We start from the raw sequence: 21,188 nt of genomic DNA on the forward strand, positions 1-21,188 counted from the left end.
CTCCACTCAGACTCTGTCCACTCCCACTCTCTCCACTCAAACTCTGTCCGCTCAGTCTCTCTCCACTCTGACTCTCTCGACTCCGACTCTTTCCACTCTGACTCTCTCCACTCTGACTCTGTCCACTCTGATTCTGTCCACTCCGTTTCGGTCCACTCTGAAACTCTAAACTATGACTCTGTCCGCTCTGACCCAGTCCACTCTGACTCGATCAACTCTGACACCGTCCACTGAGACACAGTCATCTCTGACTCTCTCCACTCTGCCTCTCTCCCCTCTGACTCTCTCCCCTCTGACTCTCTCCACTCTGATTCTCTCCACTCTGACTCTGTCCACTCCGACTCTGTCCACTCCGACTCTGTCCACTCTGACTCTGTCCACTCAGATTCTGTCCCCTCAGATTCTCTCCAATCTGACTCTGTCCACTCTGACACTCTCCACTCTGACTCTGTCCACTCAGAGTCTCTCCACTCTGACTCTCTCGACTCCGACTCTGTCCAGTCTGACTCTCTCCACTCTGACTCTGTCCACTCTGATTCTGTCCACTCCGTTTCAGTCCACTCTGAAACTCTAAACTATGACTCTGTCCGCTCTGACCCAGTCCACTCTGACTCGATCAACTCCGACACTGTCCACTGAGACACAGTCATCTCTGACTCTCTCCACTCTGCCTCTCTCCACTCTGACTCTGTCCAGTCTGACTCTGTCCACGCTGGCCCTCTCCACTCTGACTCTCTGCACTCTTACTCTGTACACTCCGACTCTGTCCACTCTGACTCTCTGCACTCTGACTCTCTCCACTCTGACTCTCTCCACTCTGACTCAGTCCACGCTGAGTCTCCACTCAGATTTTGTCCCCTCAGACTCTGCCCACTCTGACTCTCCCCACTCTGAGTCAGTCCACTCTGACTCAGTCCACTCCGACTATGTCCACTCAGACTCTCTCCACTCAGAGACAGTCCACTCAAACTCTCTCCAATCTGATTCACTCCACTCTGACTCTGTCCACTCTGAAACTCTGCAGTCTGACTCTGTCCACTCTAACTCTCTCCACTATGACTCACTGCACTCTGACACTCTCCACTCTGACTCTGTCCACTCAGAGTCTGTCCAGTCCTACTTTGTCCTCTCCGTCTCTGTCCACTCTGACTATCTCCACTCTGAATCCTTCCACTCTGACTCTCTCCAGTCTCACTCTGTCCACTCCGACTCTTTACACTCCGACTCTCTGCACTCCGAATCTCTCCAATCTCACTGTGTCCACTCTGACTCTCTCCACCCTGACTCTGTCCACGCCTTCTCTGTCCACTCTGACCCTGTCTACTCTTACTCTGTCCACTCCGACTCTGTCCACTCTGACTCGATCCACTCTGACTCTGTCCAATCTGACTCTCTCCACTCTGACACGATCCACTCCGACTCTCTCCACTCTGACTCTCTCCACTCTGCCTCTGTCTACTTTGACTCTGTCCACACTGACTCTGTACGCTCTGACTGTCTCCACTCAGACTCTCTGCACTCTGACACTGTCCACTCTGACTCTCTCCACTCCGACTCTCTCCACTCTCTCTCCACTCAGACTCTGTCCACTCCCACTCTCTCCACTCAAACTCTGTCCGCTCAGTCTCTATCCACTCTGACTCTCTCGACTCCGACTCTGTCCACTCTGACTCTCTCCACTCTGACTCTGTCCACTCTGATTCTGTCCACTCCGTTTCAGTCCACTCTGAAACTCTAAACTATGACTCTGTCCGCTCTGACCCAGTCCACTCTGACTCGATCAACTCTGACACCGTCCACTGAGACACAGTCATCTCTGACTCTCTCCACTCTGCCTCTCTCCCCTCTGACTCTCTCCCCTCTGACTCTCTCCACTCTGATTCTCTCCACTCTGACACTGTCCACTCCGACTCTGTCCACTCCGACTCTGTCCACTCTGACTCTGTCCACTCAGATTCTGTCCCCTCAGATTCTCTCCAATCTGACTCTGTCCACTCTGACACTCTCCACTCTGACTCTGTCCACTCAGAGTCTCTCCACTCTGACTCTCTCGACTCCGACTCTGTCCAGTCTGACTCTCTCCACTCTGATTCTGTCCACTCTGATTCTGTCCACTCCGTTTCGGTCCACTCTGAAACTCTAAACTATGACTCTGTCCGCTCTGACCCAGTCCACTCTGACTCGATCAACTCCGACACTGTCCACTGAGACACAGTCATCTCTGACTCTCTCCACTCTGCCTCTCTCCACTCTGACTCTGTCCAGTCTGACTCTGTCCACTCTGGCCCTCTCCACTCTGACTCTCTGCACTCTTACTCTGTACACTCCGACTCTGTCCACTCTGACTCTCTGCACTCTGACTCTCTCCACTCTGATTCTCTCCACTCTGACTCTCTCCACTCTGCCTCTCTCCACTCTGACTCTGTCCACTCAGACTCTGCCCACTCTGACTCTCTCCACTCTGACTCTGTCCAGTCTGACTCTGTCCACTCTGGCCCTCTCCACTCTGACTCTCTGCACTCTTACTCTGTACACTCCGACTCTGTCCACTCTGACTCTCTGCACTCTGCCTCTCTCCACTCTGACTCTGTCCAGTCTGACTATGTCCACTCTGGCCCTCTCCACTCTGACTCTCTGCACTCTTACTCTCTCCACTCTGATTCTCTCCACTCTGACTCTCTCCACTCTGCCTCTCTCCACTCTGACTCTGTCCACTCAGACGCTGCCCACTCTGACTCTCTGCACTCTGACTCTCTCCACTCTGATTCTCTCCACTCTGACTCTCTCCACTCTGCCTCTCTCCACTCTGACTCTGTCCACTCAGACTCTGCCCACTCTGACTCTCTGCACTCTGATTCTCTCCACTCTGACTCTCTCCACTCTGCCTCTCTCCACTCTGACTCTGTCCACTCAGACTCTGCCCACTCTGACTCTCTGCACTCTGACTCTCTCCACTCTGACTCTCTCCACTCTGACTCTGTCCACGCTGACTCTGTCCACTCAGATTTTGTCCCCTCAGACTCTGTCCACTCTGACTCTCCCCACTCTGAGTCAGTCCACTCTGACTCAGTCCACTCCGACTCTGTCCACTCAGACTCTCTCCACTCAGAGACAGTCCACTCAAACTCTCTCCAATCTGATTCACTCCACTCTGACTCTGTCCACTCTGAAACTCTGCAGTCTGACTCTGTCCACTCTAACTCTCTCCACTATGACTCTCTGCACTCTGACACTCTCCACTCTGACTCTGTCCACTCAGAGTCTGTCCAGTCCTACTCTGTCCTCTCCGTCTCTCTCCACTCTGACTATCTCCACTCTGAATCCTTCCACTCCGACTCTCTACAGTCTCACTCTGTCCACTCCGACTCTCTGCACTCCGAATCTCTCCAATCTCACTGTGTCCACTCTGACTCTCTCCACCCAGACTCTGTCCACGCCTTCTCTGTCCACTCTGACCCTGTCCACTCTTACTCTGTCCACTCTGACTCTGTCCACTCTGACTCGATCCACTCTGACTCTGTCCAATCTGACTCTCTCCACTCTGACACGATCCACTCCGACTCTCTGCACTCTGACTCTCTCCACTCTGACTCTCTCCACTCCGACTCTCTCCACTCTGACACTCTCCACTCAGACTCCGTCCACTCCCACTCTCTCCACTCAAACTCCGTCCGCTCAGTCTCTCTCCACTCTGACTCCCTCGACTCCGACTCTGTCCACTCTGACTCTCTCCACTCTGACTCTGTCCACTCTGATTCTGTCCACTCCGTTTCGGTCCACTCTGAAACTCTAAACTATGACTCTGTCCGCTCTGACCCAGTCCACTCTGACTCGATCAACTCTGACACCGTCCACTGAGACACAGTCATCTCTGACTCTCTCCACTCTGCCTCTCTCCCCTCTGCCTCTCTCCCCTCTGACTCTCTCCACTCTGGCCCTCTCCACTCTGACTCTCTGCACTCTTACTCTGTACACTCCGACTCTGTCCACTCTGACTCTCTGCACTCTGACTCTCTCCACTCTGATTCTCTCCACTCTGACTCTCTCCACTCTGCCTCTCTCCACTCTGACTCTGTCCACTCAGACTCTGCCCACTCTGACTCTCTGCACTCTGACTCTCTCCACTCTGATTCTCTCCACTCTGACTCTCTCCACTCTGACTCTGTCCACGCTGACTCTGTCCACTCAGATTTTGTCCCCTCAGACTCTGTCCACTCTGACTCTCCCCACTCTGAGTCAGTCCACTCTGACTCAGTCCACTCCGTCTCTGTCCACTCAGACTCTCTCCACTCAGAGACAGTCCACTCAAACTCTCTCCAATCTGATTCACTCAACTCTGACTCTGTCCACTCTGAAACTCTCCACTCTGACTCAGTCCACTCTGACTCTCTCCACTATGACTCTCTGCACTCCGAATCTCTCCAATCTCACTGTGTCCACTCTGACTCTCTCCACCCAGACTCTGTCCACGCCTTCTCTGTCCACTCTGACCGTCTACTCTTACTCTGTCCACTCCGACTCTGTCCACTCTGACTCGATCCACTCTGACTCTGTCCAATCTGACTCTCTCCACTCTGACACGTTCCACTCCGACTCTCTCCACTCTGACTCTCTCCACTCTGACTCTGTCTACTTTGACTCTGTCCACTCTGACTCTCTACGCTCTGACTGTCTCCACTCAGACTCTCTGCACTCTGACACTGTCCACTCTGACTCTCTCCACGCCGACTCTCTCCACTCTGACACTCTCCACTCAGACTCTGTCCACTCCCACTCTCTCCACTCAAACTCTGTCCGCTCAGTCTCTCTCCACTCTGACTCTCTCCACTCTGACTCTGTCCACTCTGACTCTGTCCACTCCGACTCACTCCAATCTCACTGTGTCCACTCTGACTCTCTCCACCCAGACTCTGTCCACGCCTTCTCTGTCCACTCTGACCCTGTCCACTCTGACTCGATCCACTCTGACACGATCCACTCCGACTCTCTCCACTCTGACTCTCTCCACTCTGCCTCTGTCTACTTTGACTCTGTCCACACTGACTCTGTACGCTCTGACTGTCTCCACACAGACTCTCTGCACTCTGACACTGTCCACTCTGACTCTCTCCACTCAGACTCTCTCCACTCTGACACTCTCCACTCAGACTCTGTCCACTCCCACTCTCTCCACTCAAACTCAGTCCGCTCAGTCTCTCTCCACTCTGACTCTCTCGACTCCAACTCTGTCACTCTGACTCTCTCCACTCTGACTCTGTCCACTCTGATTCTGTCCACTCCGTTTCGGTCCACTCTGAAACTCTAAACTATGACTCTGTCCGCTCTGACCCAGTCCACTCTGACTCGATCAACTCTGACACCGTCCACTGAGACACAGTCATCTCTGACTCTCTCCACTCTGCCTCTCTCCCCTCTGACTCTCTCCCCTCTGACTCTCTCCACTCTGATTCTCTCCACTCTGACACTGTCCACTCCGACTCTGTCCACTCCGACTCTGTCCACTCTGACTCTGTCCACTCTGACTCTCTCCACTCTGACACTGTCCACTCCGACTCTGTCCACTCCGACTCTGTCCACTCAGATTCTGTCCCCTCAGATTCTCTCCAATCTGACTCTGTCCACTCTGACACTCTCCACTCTGACTCTGTCCACTCAGAGTCTCTCCACTCTGACTCTCTCGACTCCGACTCTGTCCAGTCTGACTCTCTCCACTCTGATTCTGTCCACTCTGATTCTGTCCACTCCGTTTCGGTCCACTCTGAAACTCTAAACTATGACTCTGTCCGCTCTGACCCAGTCCACTCTGACTCGATCAACTCCGACACTGTCCACTGAGACACAGTCATCTCTGACTCTCTCCACTCTGCCTCTCTCCACTCTGACTCTGTCCAGTCTGACTCTGTCCACTCTGGCCCTCTCCACTCTGACTCTCTGCACTCTTACTCTGTACACTCCGACTCTGTCCACTCTGACTCTCTGCACTCTGACTCTCTCCACTCTGATTCTCTCCACTCTGACTCTCTCCACTCTGCCTCTCTCCACTCTGACTCTGTCCACTCAGACTCTGCCCACTCTGACTCTCTCCACTCTGACTCTGTCCAGTCTGACTCTGTCCACTCTGGCCCTCTCCACTCTGACTCTCTGCACTCTTACTCTGTACACTCCGACTCTGTCCACTCTGACTCTCTGCACTCTGACTCTCTCCACTCTGCCTCTCTCCACTCTGACTCTGTCCACTCAGACTCTGCCCACTCTGACTCTCTGCACTCTGACTCTCTCCACTCTGACTCTCTCCACTCTGACTCTGTCCACGCTGACTCTGTCCACTCAGATTTTGTCCCCTCAGACTCTGTCCACTCTGACTCTCCCCACTCTGGGTCAGTCCACTGTGACTCAGTCCACTCCGACTATGTCCACTCAGACTCTCTCCACTCAGAGACAGTCCACTCAAACTCTCTCCAATCTGATTCACTCCACTCTGACTCTCTGCACTCTTACTCTGTACACTCCGACTCTGTCCACTCTGACTCTCTGCACTCTGACTCTCTCCACTCTGATTCTCTCCACTCTGACTCTCTCCACTCTGCCTCTCTCCACTCTGACTCTGTCCACTCAGACTCTGCCCACTCTGACTCTCTGCACTCTGACTCTCTCCACTCTGATTCTCTCCACTCTGACTCTCTCCACTCTGACTCTGTCCACGCTGACTCTGTCCACTCAGATTTTGTCCCCTCAGACTCTGTCCACTCTGACTCTCCCCACTCTGAGTCAGTCCACTCTGACTCAGTCCTCTCCGACTCTGTCCACTCAGACTCTCTCCACTCAGAGACAGTCCACTCAAACTCTCTCCAATCTGATTCACTCCACTCTGACACTGTCCACTCTGAAACTCTGCAGTCTGACTCTGTCCACTCTGACACTCTCCACTCTGACTCTCTCCACTCTGACACTCTCCACTCTGACTCTGTCCACTCAGAGTCTGTCCAGTCCTACTCTGTCCTCTCCGTCTCTGTCCACTCTGACTATCTCCACTCTGAATCCTTCCACTCCGACTCTCTCCAGTCTCACTCTGTCCACTCCAACTCTCTGCACTCCGAATCTCTCCAATCTCACTGTGTCCACTCTGACTCTCTCCACCCAGACTCTGTCCACGCCTTCTCTGTCCACTCTGACCCTGTCCACTCTTACTCTGTCCACTCTGACTCTGTCCACTCTGACTCGATCCACTCTGACTCTGTCCAATCTGACTCTCTCCACTCTGACACGATCCACTCCGACTCTCTCCACTCTGACTCTCTCCACTCTGCCTCTGTCTCCACTCAGACTCTCTGCACTCTGACACTCTCCACTCAGACTCCGTCCACACCCACTCTCTCCACTCAAACTCTGTCCGCTCAGTCTCTCTCCACTCTGACTCTCTCGACTCCGACTCTGTCCACTCTGACTCTCTCCACTCTGACTCTGTCCACTCTGATTCTGTCCACTCCGTTTCGGTCCACTCTGAAACTCTAAACTATGACTCTGTCCGCTCTGACCCAGTCCACTCTGACTCGATCAACTCTGACACCGTCCACTGAGACACAGTCATCTCTGACTCTCTCCACTCTGCCTCTCTCCCCTCTGACTCTCTCCCCTCTGACTCTCTCCACTCTGATTCTCTCCACTGTGACTCTGTCCACTCAGATTCTGTCCCCTCAGATTCTCTCCAATCTGACTCTGTCCACTCTGACACTCTCCACTCTGACTCTGTACACTCAGAGTCTCTCCACTCTGACTCTCTCGACTCCGAGTCTGTCCAGTCTGACTCTCTCCACTCTGACTCTGTCCACTCTGACACTGTCCACTCCGACTCTGTCCACTCCGACTCTGTCCACTCTGACTCTGTCCACTCAGATTCTGTCCCCTCAGATTCTCTCCAATCTGACTCTGTCCACTCTGACACTCTCCACTCTGACTCTGTCCACTCAGAGTCTCTCCACTCTGACTCTCTCGACTCCGACTCTGTCCAGTCTGACTCTCTCCACTCTGATTCTGTCCACTCTGATTCTGTCCACTCCATTTCGGTCCACTCTGAAACTCTAAACTATGACTCTGTCCGCTCTGACCCAGTCCTCTCTGATCCGATCAACTCCGACACTGTCCACTGAGACACAGTCATCTCTGACTCTCTCCACTCTGCCTCTCTCCACTCTGACTCTGTCCAGTCTGACTATGTCCACTCTGGCCCTCTCCACTCTGACTCTCTGCACTCTTACTCTGTACACTCCGACTCTGTCCACTCTGACTCTCTGCACTCTGACTCTCTCCACTCTGATTCTCTCCACTCTGACTCTCTCCACTCTGCCTCTCTCCACTCTGACTCTGTCCACTCAGACTCTGCCCACTCTGACTCTCTGCACTCTGACTCTCTCCACTCTGATTCTCTCCACTCTGACTCTCTCCACTCTGACTCTGTCCACGCTGACTCTGTCCACTCAGATTTTGTCCCCTCAGACTCTGTCCACTCTGACTCTCCCCACTCTGAGTCAGTCCACTCTGACTCAGTCCACTCCGTCTCTGTCCACTCAGACTCTCTCCACTCAGAGACAGTCCACTCAAACTCTCTCCAATCTGATTCACTCCACTCTGACTCTGTCCACTCCGACTCTCTCCAGTCTCACTCTGTCCACTCCGACTCTTTACACTCCGAATCTCTCCAATCTCACTGTGTCCACTCTGACTCTCTCCACCCAGACTCTGTCCACGCCTTCTCTGTCCACTCCGACTCTGTCCACTCTGACTCGATCCACTCTGACTCTGTCCAATCTGACTCTCTCCACTCTGACACGTTCCACTCCGACTCTCTCCACTCTGACTCTCTCCACTCTGCCTCTGTCTACTTTGACTCTGTCCACTCTGACTCTCTACGCTCTGACTGTCTCCACTCAGACTCTCTGCACTCTGACACTGTCCACTCTGACTCTCTCCACTCCGACTCTCTCCACTCTGACACTCTCCACTCAGACTCTGTCCACTCCCACTCTCTCCACTCAAACTCTGTCCGCTCAGTCTCTCTCCACTCTGACTCTCTCCACTCTGACTCTGTCCACTCTGACTCTGTCCACTCCGACTCTCTCCACTCTGACTCTCTGCACTCTGACTCTCTCCACTCTGACTCTCTCCACTCCGACTCTCTCCACTCTGACACTCTCCACTCAGACGCTGTCCACTCCCACTCTCTCCACTCAAACTCTGTCCGCTCAGTCTCTCTCCACTCTGACTCTCTCGACTCCGACTCTGTCCACTCTGACTCTCTCCACTCTGACTCCGTCCACTCTGATTCTGTCCACTCCGTTTCGGTCCACTCTGAAACTCTAAACTATGACTCTGTTCTCTCTGACCCAGTCCACTCTGACTCGATCAACTCTGACACCGTCCACTGAGACACAGTCATCTCTGACTCTCTCCACTCTGCCTCTCTCCCCTCTGACTCTCTGCCCTCTGACTCTCTCCATTCTGATTCTCTCCACTCTGAATCTGTCCATGCTGACTCTGTCCACTCTGACTCTGTCCACTCTGACTCTGTCCACTCAGATTCTGTCCCCTCAGATTCTCTCCACCGACTCTGTCCACTCAGACTCTCTCCACTCTGACACAGTCCACTCAGACTCTCTCCAATCTGACTCACTCCACTCTCACTCTCCCAACACCGACTCTCTCCACTCTGACTCTGTCCACTCTGAGTCTCTCCACTCTGACTCTGTCCACTCAGAGTCTCTCCACTCCGACTCTCTCGACTCCGACTCTGTCCAGTCTGACTCTCTCCACTCTGACTCTGTCCACTCTGAGTCTCTCCACTCTGACTCTGTCCACTCAGAGTCTCTCCACTCCGACTCTCTCGACTCCGACTCTGTCCAGTCTGACTCTCTCCACTCTGACTCTCTCCACTCCGACTCTCTCCACTCTGACTCTGTCCACTCTGACACTCTCCACTCCGACTCAGTCCACTCTGACACTCTCCACTCAGACTCTCTCCACTCTGACACTCTACACTCTGACTCTGTCCACTCTGACCCTCTCCTCTCAGACTCTCTGCACTCTGACTCGCTCCACTCTTACTCTGTACACTCCAACTCTATCCACTCTGACTCTGTCCAATCTGACTCTCCCCAGTCTGACACGATCCACTCCGACTCTCTCCACTCTGACTCTCTCCACTCTGACTCTGTCTACTTTGACTCTGCCCACTCTGACTCTGTACGCTCTGACTGTCTCCACTCAGACTCTCTGCACTCTGACACTGTCCCCTCTGACTCTCTCCACTCCGACACTCTCCACTCTGACACTCTCCACTCAGACTCTGTCCACTCTCACTCTCTCCACTCAAACTCTGTCCGCTCAGTCTCTCTCCACTCTGACTCTCTCGACTCCGACTCTGTCCACTCTGACTCTCTGCACTCCGACTCTCTCCACTCTGACTCTCTCCACTCTGACTCTCTCCACTCCGACTCTCTCCACTCTGACACTCACCACTCAGACGCTGTCCACTCCCACTCTCTCCACTCAAACTCAGTCCGCTCAGTCTCTCTCCACTCTGACTCTCTCGACTCCGACTCTGTCCACTCTGAATCTCTCCACTCTGACTCTCTCCACTCCGACTCCCTCCACTCTGACTCTGTCCACTCTGACTCTCTCCACTCTGACTCGATCCACTCTGACCCTCTCCACTCTGAAACTGCCCTCTCTGACTCTGTCCACTCTGACTCGGTCCACTCTGAGTCTGTCCAGTCCTACTCTGTCCTCTCAGTCTCTGTCCACTCTGACTCTCTCCACTCTGATTCTCTCCACTCTGACACTGTCCACTATGACTATCTCCACTCTGAATCCTTCCACTCCGACTCTCTCCAATCTCACTCTCTCAACTCCGACTCTCTGCACTCCGAATCTCTCCAATCTCACTGTGTCCACTCAGACTCTCTCCACCCAGACTCTGTCCAGGCCTTCTCTGTCCACTCTTACTCTGTCCACTCCGACTCTGTCCACTCTGCCTCGATCCACTCTGACTCTGTCCAATCTGACTCTCTCCATTCTGACATGATCCACTCTGACTCTCTCCACTCTGACTCTCTCCACTCTGACTCTGTCTACTTTGACTCTGTCCAACTTGACTGTCTGCACTCTGACTCTGTCCGCTCTGACTCTTTCCACCCTGACTGTCTCCACTCCAACTCTGTCCACTCTGGCACTCTCCACTCCGACTCAGTCCACTCTGACACTCTCCACTCTGACTCTCTCCACTCTGACTCTCTCCACTCTGACTCTCTCCACTCTGACTCTCTCCACTCCGACTCTGTCCACTCTGACTCTCTCCACTCTGACTCTGTCCACTCTGACTCTCTCCACTCTGACTCTCTCCACTCTGACTCTCTCCACTCCGACTCTCTCCACTCTGACTCTCTCCACTCTGACTCTCTCCACTCTGACTCTGTCCACTCTGACTCTCTCCACTCCGACTCTGTCCACTCTGACTCTCTGCGCTCTGACTCTCTCCACTCTGACTCTCTCCACTCTGACTCTCTCCACTCTGACTCTCTGCACTCTGACTCTCTCCACTCTGACTCTCTCCACTCCGACTCTCTCCACTCTGACACTCTCCACTCAGACGCTGTCCACTCCCACTCTCTCCACTCAAACTCAGTCCGCTCAGTCTCTCTCCACTCTGACTCTCTCGACTCCGACTCTCTCCACTCTGAATCTCTCCACTCTGACTCTGTCCACTCTGACTCTCTCCTGTCTGATTCTATCAACTCTGACTCTCTCCACTCCGACTCCCTCCACTCTGACTCTGTCCACTCTGACTCTCTCCTATCTGACTCTATCAACTCTGACTCTCTCCACTCTGACTCGATCCACTCTGACCCTCTCCACTCTGAAACTGCCCTCTCTGACTCTGTCCACTCTGACTCGGTCCACTCTGAGTCTGTCCAGTCCTACTCTGTCCTCTCAGTCTCTGTCCACTCTGACTCTCTCCACTCTGATTCTCTCCACTCTGACACTGTCCACTATGACTATCTCCACTCTGAATCCTTCCACTCCGACTCTCTCCAATCTCACTCTCTCAACTCCGACTCTCTGCACTCCGAATCTCTCCAATCTCACTGTGTCCACTCAGACTCTCTCCAGCCAGACTCTGTCCAGGCCTTCTCTGTCCACTCTTACTCTGTCCACTCCGAACCTGTCCACTCTGCCTCGATCCACTCTGACTCTGTCCAATCTGACTCTCTCCATTCTGACACGATCCACTCCGACTCTCTCCACTCTGACTCTCTCCACTCTGCCTCTGTCTACTTTGACTCTGTCCAACTTGACTGTCTGCACTCTGACTCTGTCCGCTCTGACTCTTTCCACCCTGACTGTCTCCACTCCAAATCTGTCCACTCTGGCACTCTCCACTCCGACTCAGTCCACTCTGACACTCTCCACTCAGACTCTCTCCACTCTGACACTCTCCACTCTGACTCTGTCCACTCTGGCCCTCTCCACTCTGACTCTCTGCACTCTGACTCGCTCCACTCTTACTCTGTACACTCCGACTCAGTCCACTCTGAATCGATCCACTCTGACTCTGTCCAATCTGACTCTCCCCAGTCTGACACAATCCACTCCGACTCTCTCCACTCTGACTCTCTCCACTCTGACTCTGTCTACTTTGACTCTGTCCACTCTGACTCTGTACGCTCTGACTGTCTCCACTCAGACTCTCTGCACTCTGACACTGTCCACTCTGACTCTCTCCACTCCGACTCTCTCCACTCTGCCTCTGTCTACTTTGACTCTGTCCAAATTGACTGTCTGCACTCTGACTCTGTCCGCTCTGACTCTTTCCACCCTGACTGTCTCCACTCCAACTCTGACCACTCTGGCACTCTCCACTCCGACTCAGTCCACTCTGACACTCTCCACTCAGACTCTCTCCACTCTGACACTCTCCACTCTGACTCTGTCCACTCTGGCCCTCTCCACTCTGACTCTCTGCACTCTGCCTCGCTCCACTCTTACTCTGTACACTCCGACTCTGTCCACTCTGACTCGATCCACTCTGACTCTGTCCAATCTGACTCTCCCCAGTCTGACACAATCCACTCCGACTCTCTCCACTCTGACTCTCTCCACTCTGACTCTGTCTACTTTGACTCTGTCCACTCTGACTCTGTACGCACTGACTGTCTCCACTCAGACTCTCTGCACTCTGACACTGTCCACTCTGACTCTCTCCACTCCGACTCTCTCCACTCTGACACTCTCCACTCAGACTCTGTCCACTCCCACTCTCTCCACTCAAACTCTGTCCGCTCAGTCTCTCTCCACTCTGACTCTCTCGACTCCGACTCTGTCCACTCTGACTCTCTCCACTCTGACTCCGTCCACTCTGATTCTGTCCACTCCGTTTCGGTCCACTCTGAAACTCTAAACTATGACTCTGTCCGCTCTGACCCAGTCCACTCTGACTCGATCAACTCTGACACCGTCCACTGAGACACAATCATCTCTGACTCTCTCCACTCTGCCTCTCTCCCCTCTGACTCTCTCCCCTCTGACTCTCTCCACTCTGATTCTCTCCACTCTGACTCTCTGCACTCTTACTCTGTACACTCTGACTCTGTCCACTCTGACTCTCTGCACTCTGACTCTCTCCCCTCTGACTCTCTCCACTCTGATTCTCTCCACTCTGACACTGTCCACTCTGACTCTGTACACTCCGACTCTGTCCACTCTGACTCTGTCCACTCAGATTCTGTCCCCTCAGATTCTCTCCAATCTGACTCTGTCCACTCTGACACTCTCCACTCTGACTCTGTCCACTCAGTGTCTCTCCACTCTGACTCTCTCGACTCCGACTCTGTCCAGTCTGACTCTCTCCACTCTGACTCTGTCCACTCTGATTCTGTCCACTCCGTTTCGGTTCACTCTGAAACTCTAAACTATGACTCTGTCCGCTCTGACCCAGTCCACTCTGACTCGATCAACTCCGACACTGTCCACTGAGACACAGTCATCTCTGACCCTCTCCACTCTGCCTCTCTCCACTCTGACTCTGTCCAGTCTGACTCTGTCCACTCTGGCCCTCTCCACTCTGACTCTCTGCACTCTTACTCTGTACACTCCGACTCTGTCCACTCTGACTCTCTGCACTCTGACTCTCTCCACTCTGAATCTCTCCACTCTGACTCTCTCCACTCTGACTCTGTCCACGCTGACTCTGTCCACTCAGATTTTGTCCCCTCAGACTCTGTCCACTCTGACTCTCCCCACTCTGAGTCAGTCCACTCTGACTCAGTCCACTCCGTCTCTGTCCACTCAGACTCTCTCCACTCAGAGACAGTCCACTCAAACTCTCTCCAATCTGATTCACTCCACTCTGACTCTGTCCACTCTGAAACTCTGCAGTCTGACTCTGTCCACTCTAACTCTCTCCACTATGACTCTCTGCACTCTGACACTCTCCACTCTGACTCTGTCCACTCAGAGTCTGTCCAGTCCTACTCTGTCCTCTCCGTCTCTGTCCACTCTGACTATCTCCACTCTGAATCCTTCCACTCCGACTCTCTCCAGTCTCACTCTGTCCACTCCGACTCTCTGCACTCCGAATCTCTGCACTCCGAATCTCTCCAATCTCACTGTGTCCACTCTGACTCTCTCCACCCAGACTCTGTCCACGCCTTCTCTGTCCACTCTGACCCTGTCCACTCTTACACTGTCCACTCCGACTCTGTCCACTCTGACTCGATCCACTCTGACTCTGTCCAATCTGACTCTCTCCACTCTGACACGATCCACTCCGACTCTCTCCACTCTGACTCTCTCCACTCTGCCTCTGTCTACTTTGACTCTGTCCACACTGACTCTGTACGCTCTGACTGTCTCCACTCTGACTCTCTGCACTCTGACACTGTCCACTCTGACTCTCTCCACTCCGACTCTCTCCACTCTGACACTCTCCACTCAGACTCTGTCCACTCCCACTCTCTCCACTCAAACTCTGTCCGCTCAGTCTCTCTCCACTCTGACTCTCTCGACTCCGACTCTGTCCACTCTGATTCTGTCCACTCCGTTTTGGTCCACTCTGAAACTCTAAACTATGACTCTGTCCGCTCTGACCCAGTCCACTCTGACTCGATCAACTCTGACACCGTCCACTGAGACACATTCATCTCTGACTCTCTCCACTCTGCCTCTCTCCCCTCTGACTCTCTCCCCTCTGACTCTCTCCACTCTGATTCTCTCCACTCTGACTCTGTCCACTTAGATTCTGTCCCCTCAGATTCTCTCCAATCTGACTCTGTCCACTCTGACACTCTCCACTCTGACGCTGTCCACTCAGAGTCTCTCCACTCTGACTCTCTCAACTCCGACTCTGTCCAGTCTGACTCTCTCCTCTCTGACTCTGTCCACTCTGATTCTGTCCACTCCGTTTCGGTCCACTCTGAAACTCTAAACTATGACTCTGTCCGCTCTGACCCAGTCCACTCTGACTCGATCAACTCCGACACTGTCCACTGAGACACAGTCATCTCTGACTCTCTCCACTCTGCCTCTCTCCACTCTGACTCTGTCCAGCCTGACTCTGTCCACTCTGGCCCTCTCCACTCTGACTCTCTGCACTCTTACTCTGTACACTCCGACTCTGTCCACTCTGACTCTCTGCACTCTGACTCTCTCCACTCTGACTCTCTCCACTCTGACTCTGTCCACGCTGAGTCTCCACTCAGATTTTGTCCCCTCAGACTCTGTCCACTCTGACTCTCCCCACTCTGAGTCAGTCCACTCTGACTCAGTCCACTCCGACTATGTCCACTCAGACTCTCTCCACTCAGAGACAGTCCACTCAAACTCTCTCCAATCTGATTCACTCCACTCTGACTCTGTCCACTCTGAAACTCTGCAGTCTGACTCTGTCCACTCTAACTCTCTCCACTATGACTCTCTGCACTCTGACACTCTCCACTCTGACTCTGTCCACTCAGAGTCTGTCCAGTCCTGCTCTGTCCTCTCCGTCTCTGTCCACTCTGACTATCTCCACTCTGAATCCTTCCACTCCGACTCTCTCCAGTCTCACTCTGTCCACTCTGACTCTGTCCAATCTGACTCTCTCCACTCTGCCTCTGTCTACTTTGACTCTGTCCACTCTGACTCTGTACGCTCTGACTGTCTCCACTCAGACTCTCTGCACTCTGACACGATCCACTCCGACTCTCTCCACTCTGACTCTCTCCACTCTGCCTCTGTCTTCTTTGACTCTGTCCACTCTGACTCTGTACGCTCTGACTGTCTCCACTCAGTCTCTCTGCACTCTGACACTGTCCACTCTGACTCTCTCCACTCCGACTCTCTCCACTCTGACAATCTCCACTCAGACTCTGTCCACTCAGTATCTCTCCACTCTGACTCTCTCGACTCCGACTCTGTCCACTCTGACTCTCTCCACTCTGACTCTGTCCACTCTGATTATGTCCACTCCGTTTCGGTCCACTCTGAAACTCTAAACTATGACTCTGTCTGCTCTGACCCAGTCCACTCTGACTCGATCAACTCTGACACCGTCCACTGAGACACAGTCATCTCTGACTCTCTCCACTCTGCCTCTCTCCCCTCTGACTCTCTCCCCTCTGACTCTCTCCACTCTGATTCTCTCCACTCTGACTCTGTCCACTCCGACTCTGTCCACTCCGACTCTGTCCACTCTGACTCTGTCCACTCAGATTCTGTCCCCTCAGATTCTCTCCAATCTGACTCTGTCCACTCTGACACTCTCCACTCTGACTCTGTCCACTCAGAGACTCTCCACTCTGACTCTCTCGACTCCGACTCTGTCCAGTCTGACTCTCTCCACTCTGACTCTCTCCACTCTGATACTGTCCACTCCGTTTCGGTCCACTCTGAAACTCTAAACTATGACTCTGTCCGCTCTGACCCAGTCCACTCTGACTCGATCAACTCCGACACTGTCCACTGAGACACAGTCATCTCTTACTCTCTCCACTCTGCCTCTCTCCACTCTGACTCTGTCCAGTCTGACTCTGTCCACTCTGGCCCTCTCCACTCTGACTCTCTGCACTCTTACTCTGTACACTCCGACTCTGTCCACTCTGACTCTCTGCACTCTGACTCTGTCCCCTCTGACTCTGTCCACTCTGACTCTCTCCACTCTGATTCTCTCCACTCTGACTCTCTCCACTCTGCCTCTCTCCACTCAGAGACAGTCCACTCAAACTCTCTCCAATCTGATTCACTCCACTCTGACTCTCTGCACTCTGACACTCTCCACTCTGACTCTGTCCACTCAGAGTCTGTCCAGTCCTACTCTGTCCTCTCCGTCTCTGTCCACTCTGACTATCTCCACTCTGACTCTCTCCACTCTGACTATCTCCACTCTGAATCCTTCCACTCCGACTCTCTCCAGTCTCACTCTGTCCACTCCGACTCTTTACACTCCGACTCTCTGCACTCCGAATCTCTCCAATCTCACTGTGTCCACTCTGACTCTCTCCACCCAGACACTGTCCACGCCTTCTCTGTCCACTCTGACCCTGTCTACTCTTACTCTGTCCACTCTGACTCTGTCCACTCTGACTCGATCCACTCTGACTCTGTCCAATCTGACTCTCTCCACTCTGACACGATCCACTCCGACTCTCTCCACTCTGACTCTCTCCACTCTGCCTCTGTCTACTTTGACTCTGTCCACTCTGACTCTGTACGCTCTGACTGTCTCCACTCAGACTCTCTGCACTCTGACACTCTCCACTCAGACTCCGTCCACTCCCACTCTCTCCACTCAAACTCTGTCCGCTCAGTCTCTCTCCACTCTGACTCTCTCGACTCCCACTCTGTCCACTCTGACTCTCTCCACTCTGACTCTGTCCACTCTGATTCTGTCCACTCCGTTTCGGTCCACTCTGAAACTCTAAACTATGACTCTGTCCGCTCTGACCCAGTCCACTCTGACTCGATCAACTCTGACACCGTCCACTGAGACACAGTCATCTCTGACTCTCTCCACTCTGCCTCTCTCCCCTCTGACTCTCTCCCCTCTGACTCTCTCCACTCTGATTCTCTCCACTCTGACTCTGTCCACTCAGATTCTGTCCCCTCAGATTCTCTCCAATCTGACTCTGTCCACTCTGACACTCTCCACTCTGACTCTGTCCACTCAGAGTCTCTCCACTCTGACTCTCTCGACTCCGAGTCTGTCCAGTCTGACTCTCTCCACTCTGACTCTGTCCACTCTGATTCTGTCCACTCCATTTCGGTCCACTCTGAAACTCTAAACTATGACTCTGTCCGCTCTGACCCAGTCCACTCTGACTCGATCAACTCCGACACTGTCCACTGAGACACAGTCATCTCTGACTCTCTCCACTCTGCCTCTCTCCACTCTGACTCTGTCCAGTCTGACTATGTCCACTCTGGGCCTCTCCACTCTGACTCTCTGCACTCTTACTCTGTACACTCCGACTCTGTCCACTCTGACTCTCTGCACTCTGACTCTGTCCCCTCTGACTCTGTCCACTCTGACTCTCTCCACTCTGATTCTCTCCACTCTGACTCTCTCCACTCTGCCTCTCTCCACTCAGAGACAGTCCACTCAAACTCTCTCCAATCTGATTCACTCCACTCTGACTCTCTGCACTCTGACACTCTCCACTCTGACTCTGTCCACTCAGAGTCTGTCCAGTCCTACTCTGTCCTCTCCGTCTCTGTCCACTCTGACTATCTCCACTCTGACTCTCTCCACTCTGACTATCTCCACTCTGAATCCTTCCACTCCGACTCTCTCCAGTCTCACTCTGTCCACTCCGACTCTTTACACTCCGACTCTCTGCACTCCGAATCTCTCCAATCTCACTGTGTCCACTCTGACTCTCTCCACCCAGACACTGTCCACGCCTTCTCTGTCCACTCTGACCCTGTCTACTCTTACTCTGTCCACTCCGACTCTGTCCACTCTGACTCGATCCACTCTGACTCTGTCCACTCTGACTCTCTCCACTCTGACACGTTCCACTCCGACTCTCTCCACTCTGACTCTCTCCACTCTGCCTCTGTCTACTTTGACTCTGTCCACTCTGACTCTGTACGCTCTGACTGTCTCCACTCAGACTCTCTGCACTCTGACACTGTCCACTCTGACTCTCTCCACTCCGACTCTCTCCACTCTGACACTCTCCACTCAAACTCTGTCCGCTCAGTCTCTCTCCACTCTGACTCTCTCGACTCCGACTCTGTCCACTCTGACTCTCTCCACTCTAACTCTGTCCACTCTGATTCTGTCCACTCCGTTTCGGTCCACTCTGAAACTCTAAACTATGACTCTGTCCGCTCTGACCCAGTCCACTCTGACTCGATCAACTCTGACACCGTCCACTGAGACACAGTCATCTCTGACTCTCTCCACTCTGCCTCTCTCCCCTCTGACTCTCTCCGCTCTGACTCTCTCCACTCTGATTCTCTCCACTCTGACTCTGTCCACTCCGACTCTGTCCACTCCGACTCTGTCCACTCTGACTCTGTCCACTCAGATTCTGTCCCCTCAGATTCTCTCCAATCTGACTCTGACCACTCTGACACTCTCCACTCTGACTCTGTCCACTCAGAGTCTCTCCACTCTGACTCTCTCGACTCCGACTCTGTCCAGTCTGACTCACTCCACTCTGACTCTGTCCACTCTGATTCTGTCCACTCCGTTTCAGTCCACTCTGAAACTCTAAACTATGACTCTGTCCGCTCTGACCCAGTCCACTCTGACTCGATCAACTCCGACACTGTCCACTGAGACACAGTCATCTCTGACTCTCTCCACTCTGCCTCTCTCCACTCTGACTCTGTCCAGTCTGACTCTGTCCACTCTGGCCCTCTCCACTCTGACTCTCTGCACTCTTACTCTGTACACTCCGACTCTGTCCACTCTGACTCTCTCCACTCTGACTCTGTCCACGCTGAGTCTCCACTCAGATTTTGTCCCCTCAGACTCTGTCCACTCTGACTCTCCCCACTCTGAGTCAGTCCACTCTGACTCAGTCCACTCCGACTATGTCCACTCAGACTCTCTCCACTCAGAGACAGTCCACTCAAACTCTCTCCAATCTGATTCACTCCACTCTGACTCTGTCCACTCTGAAACTCTGCAGTCTGACTCTGTCCACTCTAACTCTCTCCACTATGACTCTCTGCACTCTGACACTCTCCACTCTGACTCTGTCCACTCAGAGTCTGTCCAGTCCTACTCTGTCCTCTCCGTCTCTGTCCACTCTGACTATCTCCACTCTGAATCCTTCCACTCTGACTCTCTCCAGTCTCACTCTGTCCACTCCGACTCTTTACACTCCGACTCTCTGCACTCCGAATCTCTCCAATCTCACTGTGTCCACTCTGACTCTCTCCACCCAGACTCTGTCCACGCCTTCTCTGTCCACTCTGACCCTGTCTACTCTTACTCTGTCCACTCTGACTGTCCACTCTGATTCTCTCCACTCTGACTCTGTCCACTCCGACTCTGTCCACTCCGACTCTGTCCACTCTGACTCTGTCCACTCAGATTCTGTCCCCTCAGATTCTCTCCAATCTGACTCTGTCCACTCTGACACTCTCCACTCTGACTCTGTCCACTCAGAGTCTCTCCACTCTGACTCTCTCGACTCCGACTCTGTCCAGTCTGACTCTCTCCACTCTGACTCTGTCCACTCTGAATCTGTCCACTCCGTTTCGTTCCACTCTGAAACTCTAAACTATGACTCTGTCCGCTCTGACCCAGTCCACTCTGACTCGATCAACTCCGACACTGTCCACTGAGACACAGTCATCTCTGACTCTCTCCACTCTGCCTCTCTCCACTCTGACTCTGTCCAGTCTGACTCTGTCCACTCTGGCCCTCTCCACTCTGACTCTCTGCACTCTTACTCTGTACTCTCCGACTCTGTCCACTCTGACTCTCTGCACTCTGACTCTCTCCACTCTGATTCTCTCCACTCTGACTCTCTCCACTCTGCCTCTCTCCACTCTGACTCTGTCCACTCAGACTCTGCCCACTCTGACTCTCTCCACTCTGACTCTGTCCAGTCTGACTCTGTCCACTCTGGCCCTCTCCACTCTGACTCTCTGCACTCTTACTCTGTACACTCCGACTCTGTCCACTCTGACTCTCTGCACTC

General features: G+C 53.3%; 1 protein-coding gene across 1 annotated transcript in view; it reads right to left on the bottom strand.

The window, feature by feature from the left end:
• LOC132405727 (uncharacterized) overlaps positions 1 to 8,355 on the bottom strand; it is a gene marked incomplete at both ends in the record, with an annotated part of 28,700 nt that extends 20,345 nt beyond the window's left edge. Inside the window, 2 exons of the mRNA XM_059990763.1 lie at positions 7,091 to 7,264; positions 8,302 to 8,355. Coding sequence (XP_059846746.1) covers positions 7,091 to 7,264; positions 8,302 to 8,355 — 228 coding nt within the window. The remainder of the gene's footprint in view (positions 1 to 7,090; positions 7,265 to 8,301) is intronic.
• Between the last annotated feature and the right edge of the window lie 12,833 nt (positions 8,356 to 21,188).

This window comes from Hypanus sabinus, chromosome 15 (assembly GCF_030144855.1).
Source record: "Hypanus sabinus isolate sHypSab1 chromosome 15, sHypSab1.hap1, whole genome shotgun sequence".
In the NCBI taxonomy this organism is placed as follows: Eukaryota; Metazoa; Chordata; class Chondrichthyes; order Myliobatiformes; family Dasyatidae; genus Hypanus; species Hypanus sabinus.